Genomic DNA, 12,060 nt, shown 5'->3' with positions numbered 1-12,060 from the left:
ACCCAAACCTTTTCTTTCATGGGCTAGAGATGAAAATGAAGTATTTCACAAAGTTCAATATTAGTGCTGCACAAAAAACATCTTAAAAAATACGTCTTGTTATTGCATGCCAGTTATTGCATATAGTTTTCCTAGTGCTGACTTTTTTTTTCATTATTCAGTAGTAGCCTATATTAATTTGTAATAGTATTAAATTATATTAAGCTTTCAGTTTAAATGAGTATAAAAGCTTTAAGATTTTATATAATGTCTTTAAATATTTAAAATAAGGTCTTCATGTGGACATATAAGAATTCACTTATCAGAATCAGAATCAGAATGAGCTTTATTGCCAAGTATGCTTACACATACAAGGAATCTGTCTTGGTGACAGGAGCTTCCAGTGTACAACAATACAATACAGCAACAAGACAGAGATAATAATTAAAAAATAAAAACTAATTATACACATACATACATACACATGGGTAGTGCAAATATTGATATATTATTGATAAGTGATATTATGCATCAGTATCAGCTATTTGATATTTTAGTTTCCAGCAGTCCTCTCGACTTCTCGCAGTAGCTGCAGTGTTTCATTTTGCTGTGTAAATGTCTTTAATTTCTTCATAAATATACAGTGATCCTTGTGCGGTGTAAATGTGTATTAATTCTTCATGATTTTATGGCGATCTCTTGTGCAGTATAAAATCTGTTTTCATTTTCATATTTGTATAACAATCTCTAGATGTGCTGTTTAAATGTATTAAAATTCTTAATATTTTCATAACGATCGGCCTTCAACGGAGAGATAAATCCCGCCGGCTCTCTCGCGAGGAGTGAATCTGAATCCCTGTTTTTCACGCGATTGGCTGTTTGCTGCAAACATCACTCATTCATGTGCATGAGCGCGTGAACTAATCTTAAACTCAGGATCAAAGCCTGAGTTACCAAAGAAAGTTGATGAGCAGCATCATGGTACCACTAAAGCCTGATTGGTTTGGTTTGGTCAACTCAAAACCAACCCTGAAACCCTGAGTTTGTTCAACAAGCTTCATGGTATAGGTCACAGGTGCCTGTACCATAAAGCCGGTTTCTCTGGCTAATCAGGTAAATTTTAGTTTAGTTTGTTTCAACCCTAGGTTTTAGGTACCATGAAAGTGGGTCGACCTTTACCGGTGTTCATCGCCATAGTAACTTATAACTTGCTCTTTGGCAGGTTTTGTTCTGGGTAACAGATCGCTAACAGATGCTGAACCAATCAGCTGTGAGTAAAGTGACATCTCTGACGCAATTAAGTTACTCCCCTGTCTCTCTTTAAGGGATAGTTCATCCAAAAATTAAAGTTCTCTCATCATTTACTCACCCTCATGCCATCCCAGATGTGTATGACTGACTTTCTTCTGCAGAATACAAATGAAAATTTTTAGAAGAATATTTCAGCTCTGTAGGTCAGTGCAATGCAAGTGAATGGTGGCCAGAACTTTAAAGGTCCAAAAAGCACATAAAGTAATCCAGATGACTCCAGTGGTTAAATCCATATCTTCTGAAGCAATATAAGTGTGGGTGAGAAACAGATCAAAATTGAAGTCATTTTTTACTATCAATCTCCACCTTTGACCAATCCTGACCAGTAGGTGGCAACCTTTTGGACCTTCTTTGGAGTTTTGGTCACCATTCACTTGCATTGTATGGACCTACAGAGCTAAAATATTCTTCTAAAAATCTTTGTTGTGTTCTGCAGAATAAAGTCAGTAAATATGAGAGATTTTTTTGGGAAAACTATCCCTTAAGCTAGCAATGCCTCGGAAAATGATCTATATATAGAGAGATAATTATATATATCCGAGATAATTATCTTGGATGTCCATGCTCTCTCCTCCTCAGTCAGGTTTTTGTATTTTTCCTCATGTTTTGTCTGGAAGTGGCGGTTCAAATTGAAATCCTTAAATACAGTGATTTGTTCCCTACAAACTAAACACACAGTTTACCGTTAACCTCTGTCAAGAAATAGTTCACATTCCAGGACTTATTGAACACTCTGTATTCTGCATCAACTTTTCTTTTTTCACTGATCATTTTCGTTGGCTGATGGATGTACTGCATGTTTGACACATTTCACAGTATGAAGTGTACGTACACCGATCAGCCACAACATTAAACCACCTGCCCAATATTGTGTAGGTCCCCCTTATGCTGCCAAAACAGCACATTACATTCAGTGGTGAGCCTATGCCCTTTATATGGGTAGACTACCTGATATACACCAGTCAGCCACAACATTAAAGCCACCTGCCTAATATTGTGTAGGTCCCCTTCATGCCACAAAAACAGCGCCAACCCGCATCACAGAATAGCATTCTGAGACGCTATTCTTCTCACCGCAATTGTACAGAGCGATTATCTGAGTTACCGTAGACTTTGTCAGTATGAACCAGTCTGGCCATTCTCTGTTGACCTCTCTCATCAACAAGGCATTTCCATCCACAGACCTGCCGCTCACTGGATGTTTTTTGTTTTTGGCTCCATTCGGAGTAAATTCTAGAAACTGTTGTACGTGAAAATCCCAGGAGATCAGCAGTTACAGAAATACTCAAACCAGCCCATCTGGCACCAACAATCATGCCACGGTCCAAATCACTGAGATCAAATTTTTTCCCCATTCTGATGGTTGATGTGAACATTAACTGAAGCTCCTGACCTGTATCTGCATTATTTCATGCACTGCACTGCTGCCACATGATTGGCTGATTAGATAATCGCATGGATGATTGTTGGTGCCAAATGGGCTGGTTTGAGTATTTCTGTAACTGCTGATCTCCTGGGATTTTCACGCATAACGGTCTCTAGAATTTACTCAGAATGATGCCAAAAACAAAAAACATCCAGTGAGTGGCAGTTCTGTGGACGGAAATGCCTTGTTGATGAGAGAGACAGAGTTCTCAACAGAGAATGGCCAGACTAGTTCAAACTGACAAAGTCTACGGTAACTCAAATTACTGCTCTGTAAAATTGTGGTGAGAATATCATCTCAGAATGCTATTCTGAGATGTGGGTTGGTAATGATTTGGCGGTACGAGGGGGACCTACACAATATTTGGCAGGTGGTTTTAATGTTGTGGCTGACTGGTTTATGCACGCATGGCACTTTTGAATGTCACTTCAAAATAAAGGCAACATAATTCTTTATTCATAGCCTAATTATTTTGTGTTTAATATGTGGTTTGCCAAAGACTTCGTGACCCGTAAAATGCCCAGGTCTGTTGTAGTCTCTACATGGTGGACTATGAGGTTGTTTGCATTAAGAGCTCTGCACAAGTGTGTCTGTGTCATTCCGTAAGTACACAGCCAAAACGCTTTTGTGTATTGCTGGTGTTTATGTTAGAAAATACCTTTTTGGATTTACCTGAAGCGCATGTGAAGCGCTTTTACTTTGAAATTGCTCACATGCGCTAGTGAGGATCCAGCGAGAGCAGCAATCTACTGACCACTTCCGGTTTACACGGCCTTGTGTTTTTTTTTTGTTTTTTTTATGCCCAATTCCCAATGCACGCTAAGTCCTTGTGGTGGCATAGTGACTCGCCTCAATCCGGGTGGTAGAGGACGAATCTCAGTTGCCTCCGCATCTGAGACCGTCCATCCGCGCATCTAATTACGTGGCTTGTTGAGCGCGTTACTGCAGAGACGTAGCGCGTGTGGAGGCGTCATGCCATTCTCCACGGCATCCACGCACAACTCACCATGAGCCCCACCAAGAGCAAACCACATTATAGCAACCACGAGGAGGTTACCCAATGTGACTCTACCCTCCCTAGCAACTGGGCCAATTTGGTTGCTTAGGAGATCTGGCTGGAGTCACTCAGCATGCCCTGGATTCAAACTCGCAACTCCAGGGGTGGTAGTCAGTGTCTTTACTCGCTGAGCTACCCAGGCCCCGGCCTTATGTTTTTGATCAGGCATTACAAACGCTATCCCCTTGGGGATTCTATTGACTGGGTGAATTGCGTATACATTCTAAGATGGGCTGAGATCATATGCAGTGTTCTCATAGATGACACTACTCTTGCAAACTGTTCCCAGGTGACTGAGGAGGACAAACAGTGAGAACTCACCATATGCGCGACGACACTGATCACAGCGTTGTTTCATATTAGCAGTGCTCCATGAGACAGAATGGGTTGAAACACGCTTTGCTCTCAACTCGCTTTTGTTCTCAAAGCCAAAGCCAGCATGCCGCTAACACAAGTCTATGTAATTGCGAATGCCACTCTTAAATTTTAAGCAGCGGGTTTATGGTGTCCATGTAAACAAGCTCAGTTTCTTGGTCAGTTCCTCTGATTTCTGCAGTTGTAGCCTTCTAAAGGCCTTACTGTTATGTCTTGTCAGCCATGTCCTGCATCTTTGCTGTGGCCACCTGTGCACTGTCTTCTTACTTTGCTGTAGCAGTCATCAAGTTATTATTAGGTCAAGCATTAGCCACTTGTCTGCTTTTAACCCAACTTCTGTGGTTAAGCATTTAGTCATTCTAAGCATTTAACTATATTATTGCATCATATATTTATCGCCTCCACCTTGTTACACTCTTTTGGTTGACACTCAGCTAAGCTTACAATCTTAAGGTCATAAAGTCAAGTTTCCTTTTCTAAAATATATATACATTTCAAAACCTAGCCATGATTACACATGGTAAACAGGGAAATTGTATTTAATTCAACAAGGTGTTAATGTAAAGAATTAAGGAATTTGTTCCCTTTTATTTGGCAGATCTGCTCTTCTATACTGTACCACACAGTGATCGTGATTCACTTCTGCAGTGAAGATACTCCCACAGAAATTCACCAATAAATGATGTGATTATTTCCATCATTCTACAGGTAAAGAAAGAAAAAAGGTGGTTTATAAAGAGGAATAACTCCAAGTGTAACCACTGAAGTCTACTGGCACACTATTGCAAAAATGAAGTTTGTTAAAGAGGAGAGTGAAGATATAAGTGATCCAGAGCTACGCAGGACGAAAACCGAAGATACTGAGGAACAAAGAGGTTGGTGTCCATTCTTGATTTTTCATAATGACTGTTGAGGAACAAAGCTTCAGACAGTTCACTAGATCTAGCAGCTGAAGTTATAACATCACAGAAGCAGTAAAATTACTGTTAAACAAACAATTAATCTATATGAGAGCACCAACCTTCAGCATAACAAAGATCACATTAAGATACTTGGCCATTGCTGCTTACTGCCGTTAAATTGGTGTTAAATTATATTTCTTTTTTCAAATTTGTCTCAATTAACGATGTTCATTTCTAGACTTGATGGAAGTAAAAGAAGAAAGTCAAGAACTGAATGACATAGAGGAGAAACACCATCAATATCATCGAAGAACAAGAGGCAAAAAGTATTTTACCTGCCCTCACTGTGGAAAGAGTTTTGCACAAAAAGGAGACCTTAAGCGTCACATAAGAATTCACACTGGAGAGAAGCCTTTCACATGCTCTCAGTGCGGCAAGAGTTTCAGAGAGAGTGGAATATTTAAATGTCACATGAGAATTCACACTGGAGAGAAGCCTTACACATGCAATCAGTGTGGAAAGAGCTTCAAACAGAGAGGACAGCTTGACGGTCACATGAAAATTCACACTGGAGAAAAGCCCTTCTCCTGCCCTCAATGTGGAAAGAGTTTCAGAGAGAAAGGACATCTTAAGCGTCACATGAGAATTCACACTGGAGAGAAGCCCTTCACATGCCATCAGTGTGGAAAGAGTTTCAAACAAGCTGGCCATCTCACACTTCATCTGCAAAATCACTCAGGATTAAAGCCATTTAACTGTGATCAGTGTGGCAAAAAATTTATGCGGACATCAGATCTAAAGATACACATGACAACTCATACAAATGAGAAGCCATACGTGTGTTCTTTTTGTGGAAAGAGTTTCTCTTACTCAGGACACCTGAAATCACATGAGAGAGTGCACACTGGAGAGAAGCCATACCAGTGTACTTCATGTGAAAAGAATTTCACCCAATCAAGTAATCTAAAAACTCATTTAAAAAAGGGTTGTTCAAAATTGTCATTGTGAGCATTGTAAATTTCAGGGTCAACACTTATGTATTTAATGTAACACAACTTCATTAGGCTGATTTCCCTGAAAACAAGACTTCATTTTTTATGCCATTTTGCTTGTCAAGTAAATATATCTTGTTTTATAAATGTTTAGATTTTTTATTGGAAATCAGGATAAAATACTGAAAATGACAATACTAAGAAAATGACAGTTTGCAGTGTATAAATATTCATAATCTTGCATAACAGGTATCTACCAGATCTGATGTCATTACCTTTAGAAATTACAGAATTAACCTTTAGCATATCACATAAATAGAGTGAAATTCAATTGGGTTTTGTTACGGTCTGTGATCCCAGTCTGGAGTTCTCTCTTTCGCTCTCTTTTCTCTCACACTCTCTCTTGCTCATTCTCGCTCTCTGAGCGAATATGGGTGTGTGTTCTTTTAGGTCTGCCTTTGTGCACCTGAGACTCGTCTGCTCGTTAAGCCCCGTTCACATTGTCAGCGATTTTGTTGCTGGATGCGACAAGAAATCATTCATTTTCAATGAGAGCTGGAGACATCCGGCGACATGAGTGACAGCGACCATTGGCAACAGGATGTGGGAATGTCAAGAGATGTGACAAAGCTGAGAAAAGTTTAACTTTATGCAAATGCAGTGATATCGCGCAGCGACTACCAATGAGAGAAAACAGCGGAGCTCACACCATCCTGTGAGATACTGGAATCGAGTGCAGGAAAGATGGAGATGTAAATGTTGTCATCAGTTTCCTTTTTCAAAATCATTTATTTGTAACCACATTCCTTTATCTGTAACCACATGCATGGATATAATAAAACATAGAGAACCGTGTCAGAAATTTGCCATTCTGAGTTTGATTGATACATTATTATTAACAATTTTTATTGATTCCATTCAACAAATTAAATAAACATAACAGAAAATGCAGAATCAAATTATATAAAATTAACCCCTTCCCCCGAACATCTCCCGCCACAAACCCCCCCCCCGACACAAACACTCAAACATAAAAAAACACACACAAAAAAAACATAAGTATATTTAAAAACAAAAAACAAATGCAAACACACATTTAAAACTAGAGATCTCTCTCCACTACCCCTCCCCGAAAGCCTTCCAAAAAGGCCAAATAGCTGCCCCATTTCCTATCAAATAACCCCCGATTGCCCAGCCTTCTATACAACCACTCTTCAAAGGCCACCACCCTCCCCATCTCTGAACACCACACATGAAATAAGGGTGCCCCAGCCGACCTCCAACCCCTTAAAATAACCTGTCTGGTGATCATGATGCTAATTAGGACCCAACTCTCCACGTGCCCATTCTCAACGTCGATGACCGCCTCATCGCCCAAATACAGAGTCTGGGGCAAAATGAGAGCAGAGTGCCCAATACATCACATACAAGACTCTGAACTTTCAACCAGAACTCCTGGATCTTAACAAACCCCCAAAAGACATGGGTTATGTCTCCATCCTCTGATTGGCATCAGCAGAAGATGGGTTTGTCTTTAAGACCAAGCCTATACAGTCTAGAGGGGGTCCAATAAAATCGATGTAAAATCTTGAATTGCATAAGGAGCACCTTTGCATCTCTAGATGCAGACCTGATGTTTTTTAGAATCCTAGAGCACTCTCCCTCCTCCAATACCAAGTTTATATCTTTCTCCCATAATCTCTTGAGGGAAGTTGAAGCTTCTTCCCCCAGACTCTGAATTAGCTGGGAGTAGTACATTGATGCCTCATGACCTTTTCCAAAAGCAGTAATCATCACTCCCAGAGTATCTGCCGCTTTAGGGGGGTGAATGCTACTCTCAAAAATAGTACAGAGCAGGTGGCACAACTGTAAATACCTAAAAAACTGAGATCTGGGAATCCTAAAATGTTGAACCAAATTATCAAAGGATCTCAACACTCCACTCTCATATAGGTCACCAAGTGTAGTAACCCCCCTAACAATCCACTCTGACCAGCAGAAGGGGAACTTATCAATACATAATTTTGGGTTCAGCAATATGCTCGAGGTAGCATTCAAATAAATGTCTGAATCAAACTCCTTGGACACTTTTGTCCATACCGAGTGCAAATGCGAGATAATGGGGGGTAACTTAACTTCTCCAGTTAGTTTGACAGAAAGGCTTTGCAATGGCAAAATAGGGGCAAGAACTTCCTGTCCAACCTCATCCAACCTCTTCTGCCATTTCCTTCCTCTGAGAAAAAACAAAAAAACATCAGCACTGAACCTAACAATTTGTATTTGCACTGTACATAACAGATAACAGATTTGTATTAGATTACACTACATATGTGTATGTGTGTATGTATGTTTTTGTGTGTCTGTGTGTGTATGTACATATATGTATAATTATTATTTTTTTTTTTATTATCTATGTCTCGCTGCTGTTTTTGTATTGTTTTTGTATTGTTGTACACTGGAAGCTCCTGTCACCAAGACAAATTCCTTGTATGTGTAAGCATACTTGGCAATAAAGCTGATTCTGATTCTGATTCAATACAAAACCAGGGAGGGGCTCTCTCAGGTGGATGCTACCAATGAGCCAAATGTCTTAGACTGAATGCATAATAATAAAACTGTCTAAGAAATCTTGGGTAGGCCTGGCCCACCTTTGTCAATCGGTCTATGTAATTTGTTGAAATGCAATCTGGGACGTTTACCATTCCAAATGAAGGTCTTTGCTATGCTATCAAATTGCTTGAAATAAGAGAGGGGGACATCTACAGGGAGAGACTGTAGCAGGTAGTTGAATTTTGGAATACAATTCATTTTAAAAACCTTCCCTAACATAGATAAATGTAATGAAACCCACCTGTTCACATCGCTCGAAAACCTTTTTATTAAAGGGTCAAAATTAACTCTAACTAAATCACACAAATTTGCCGGGAATAAAATGCCCAAATACTTGATGCCCTGTTTGGGCCACTGGAAGGTGCCCGGTTGAAAAGCTGTTACTGGGCAGTATGCTGTCAGAGACAAAGCTTTGGATTTAGACCAATTAACTCTGTATCCTGAGAATTTAGAGAAGGAATTAATAATCCTGTGGAGGCAAGGCATAGACTTAATGGGGTCGGTGACAAATAATAAAATATAATCTGCGTAAAGCAAAAGTTTATGCGCCATCCCTCCCACCATCACCCCTGGAAAATCATCCTCCTTTCTTATTGCGGCTGCTAATGGTTCCAGGGCAAGACAGAACAATAAAGGGGACAGAGTAAAATAATCTGAAATTAATCAATTTGTTTGTACCGCCGCTACCGGGTGTCTATAAAGTAACTTAATCCATTCAATAAAAGTATTTCCGAACCCATATATTTCCAAAATCTTAAAAAGATAATCCCATTCAACCATATCAAACGCCTTTTCGGCATCAAGTGAGATGGCAGCGACCGGAGTCTGATCATTCGCCATTGACCACATTATACTGATGAAATGCCTAATGTTATCAGAAGAGCTACGACCCTGAATAAACCCCACTTGATCTATATGTATAAGAGATGTCATAACGTAACTGTATTTCAATCGGGTCAATTCCCTGAGGCCATCAGACGACATTGGCACTTCAGCTCTGCCTCGGCACTTTTAATATTCCCTTCTAACTCCACGAATTTTTGTGCTTTGGATTTTTTGATGAATGAGGTGTACTGCATGATCCGACCCCTAAGAACTGCCTTAAGTGCCTCCCAAGCTGTGCCCACAGAGGAAACTGAGGACCAGTTGGTCTCCATATAAACATTAATTTCAGCCTTTAACATTGGTTAAAAATCAGGATTTTGCAAAAGGGATACATTAAAGCACCAACTATATGATTTCTTTTTCTCCGTATGTGGCAACTCCTCTAAACACACCAGGGCATCCAAAACTAAGATGTTTCCAATTGAGCAGTCAACAACGATGAAATGAGGGACTTAGATATAAAAAAATAAAAAAAATTATTCTAGAATAAATCTTATGGACTGATGAAAAAAATGTATAGTCCCTACCAGATGGGTTCAAAAGTCTCCAAATATCTGTAAGACCAAGATTTTTACACATCCTGTGAAGCGTCAGTGTTGCTCTAGGGGGCTTGCACACTTTTGCTTCACTATGATCAAGGACTGAATCCATCAATAGATTAAAGTCTCCTCCCAGTATTATATCATGAGGGGTGCCAGCGGCTTGTAACTTCCCTTGAAGATCTATAAAAAACCCCTGATCATCAATGTTAGGTGCATAAATATTTGTCCAAATCAACCTTTGCCCCTGAATTTCTGCTAAAACAATAATGACTCTTCCTAATTTATCTTTAATCTGTTTGAGACATTTGAATTGTAGATATTTACTTATCAATGTAATGACTCCCCTGCTCTTAGTTGAGCAAGCACTAAAGAAAACATGTCCACCCCATATCTTCCCAAATTTTTCAGCTTCCTGCAGGAAAAGATGCGTTTCTTGAAGAAACACAATATCATATTTCTTACGTTTAAGAAAAGAAATAACCTTCCTTCTTTTTATGGGGTGCCCCAACCCATTCACATTCCATGTGGAGAGAGATAATCCACTCATTTTAACATTTGACATTTTGACATGTTAGAAAAAAATTGATTGTGTCAAAAACAAAATTATAAAGACCACCTTCCAACATTAGTGCAACAATCAACCCCAGAACTTTTCCCAGAACCAAACAAACAGAAAAAAGAAAAACGTGTGCATTAACCCCATGCACAACAGCGCCAACCGGCATCCATCTCTCTAAACTCAAAAGGTCCATGTACGCCTACGAGAGTCCCTGTGACAACTTTGCTGTCGTATTGCTTAAGTCCAGTGCTTCTATACAGGTTCTGTGAGACAGAATTACATAACAGAAAATAATATATAAAACAAACTCCAGCAAATAGGCAGAATAAACACCAAGAATGTGAAGATTAATTCACAAAACTGTATCGAAGGTGTGTTCCTCGACAAAACAAATGCTAGCCACTAGCAGAACCAGCACACACACACAAAAAAATAAAATCCATTCAGTTTCCTTGGACAGTCAAACTAATTTTCAGTGAGCCGGCTGTTCATGAGTGCAGCAGATGACTTAATCCTCCCAATGTCCTAAAAAAATACTCCACAAAACAAACTCCAGCCAATAGGAGGCATAAACACAAAGAACGAGCAGTTTCATCCACAGCTGTCCCGAAGGAGTGTTATTCCACAAAACAAACTCCAAGAGAAACAAAAAAGGTGCCCAGTTTCCTCGGACGGTCGAGTGTATATTCAGCAAGACAAGCTACTTGTGGGCAACGTGAGAAACACACTAATACTTCCTCAGTCCATCGAGTTTATGAAAAACATCGCTTGTTGTGGGCATGTAAATATTTTGCGGCCATCCTTAGTATCTATTCTCAATTTGGTCGGAAACATCAGTGTGAAAGTGATCCTCCGTCGATGCAAGAGTTTCTTGAAGGAGTGTTACTACACAAAACAAACTCCAGCAGCTAGGCGGAACCAACACAAAAAGAAACAAAATGGCGCCCAGCTTCCTCAGACAGTCGAGTATATGTACAGCGAGTCAATCCACTCGGGGGCCACATGAGAAACACCAAATGGCTAACTCACTCCATTGACTCTATGAAAGACAGGGCCTGCTGCGGGCATGTAAATACTTTGTGGCCATCTTTAGTATCTATTCTCAGTTTGGCCAGAAACATCAGTACAAAAGCAATCTTCTGTTGATATAAGAGTTTCTTGCATTCCTTGAATCGATCACGTTTCTCTCTTGTTGAATTCGCAAAGTCTGGGAACAAGAAAATGCTGTGATTTTTCCAAGTAAGCTTTCCTTTGCTCCTCGCCTCATGCAACACAAAATCTTTATTGGATGATCTCAGGAATTTGGCCAGAATTGATTGGGGCCTGTCTGCCTCAGCGGATCTCCGAACCGAGACTCTGTGAGCTCGCTCGATTTCCAGCTTATGGCCTGTTATGTCGAGCAGACTAGGGAAGAGCTCATCC

General features: G+C 39.9%; 1 protein-coding gene across 1 annotated transcript in view; it reads left to right on the top strand.

Annotated features, from left to right (window-relative positions):
• The window catches only part of LOC127440570 (zinc finger protein 850-like), a 67,748-nt gene extending 60,850 nt beyond the window's left edge, over nucleotides 1–6,898 (top strand). Inside the window, exons 6-8 of the mRNA XM_051697247.1 lie at nucleotides 4,063–4,082; nucleotides 4,887–5,023; nucleotides 5,289–6,898. Coding sequence (XP_051553207.1) covers nucleotides 4,063–4,082; nucleotides 4,887–5,023; nucleotides 5,289–6,058 — 927 coding nt within the window. The 3' untranslated portion in view covers nucleotides 6,059–6,898. The remainder of the gene's footprint in view (nucleotides 1–4,062; nucleotides 4,083–4,886; nucleotides 5,024–5,288) is intronic.
• The last annotated feature ends 5,162 nt before the right edge of the window (nucleotides 6,899–12,060 follow it).

This window comes from Myxocyprinus asiaticus, chromosome 5 (assembly GCF_019703515.2).
Source record: "Myxocyprinus asiaticus isolate MX2 ecotype Aquarium Trade chromosome 5, UBuf_Myxa_2, whole genome shotgun sequence".
Classification (NCBI taxonomy): domain Eukaryota; kingdom Metazoa; phylum Chordata; class Actinopteri; order Cypriniformes; family Catostomidae; genus Myxocyprinus; species Myxocyprinus asiaticus.
The sequence above is the reverse complement of the archived record's forward strand: the minus strand, read 5'-3'. Positions and strand labels throughout refer to the sequence as shown.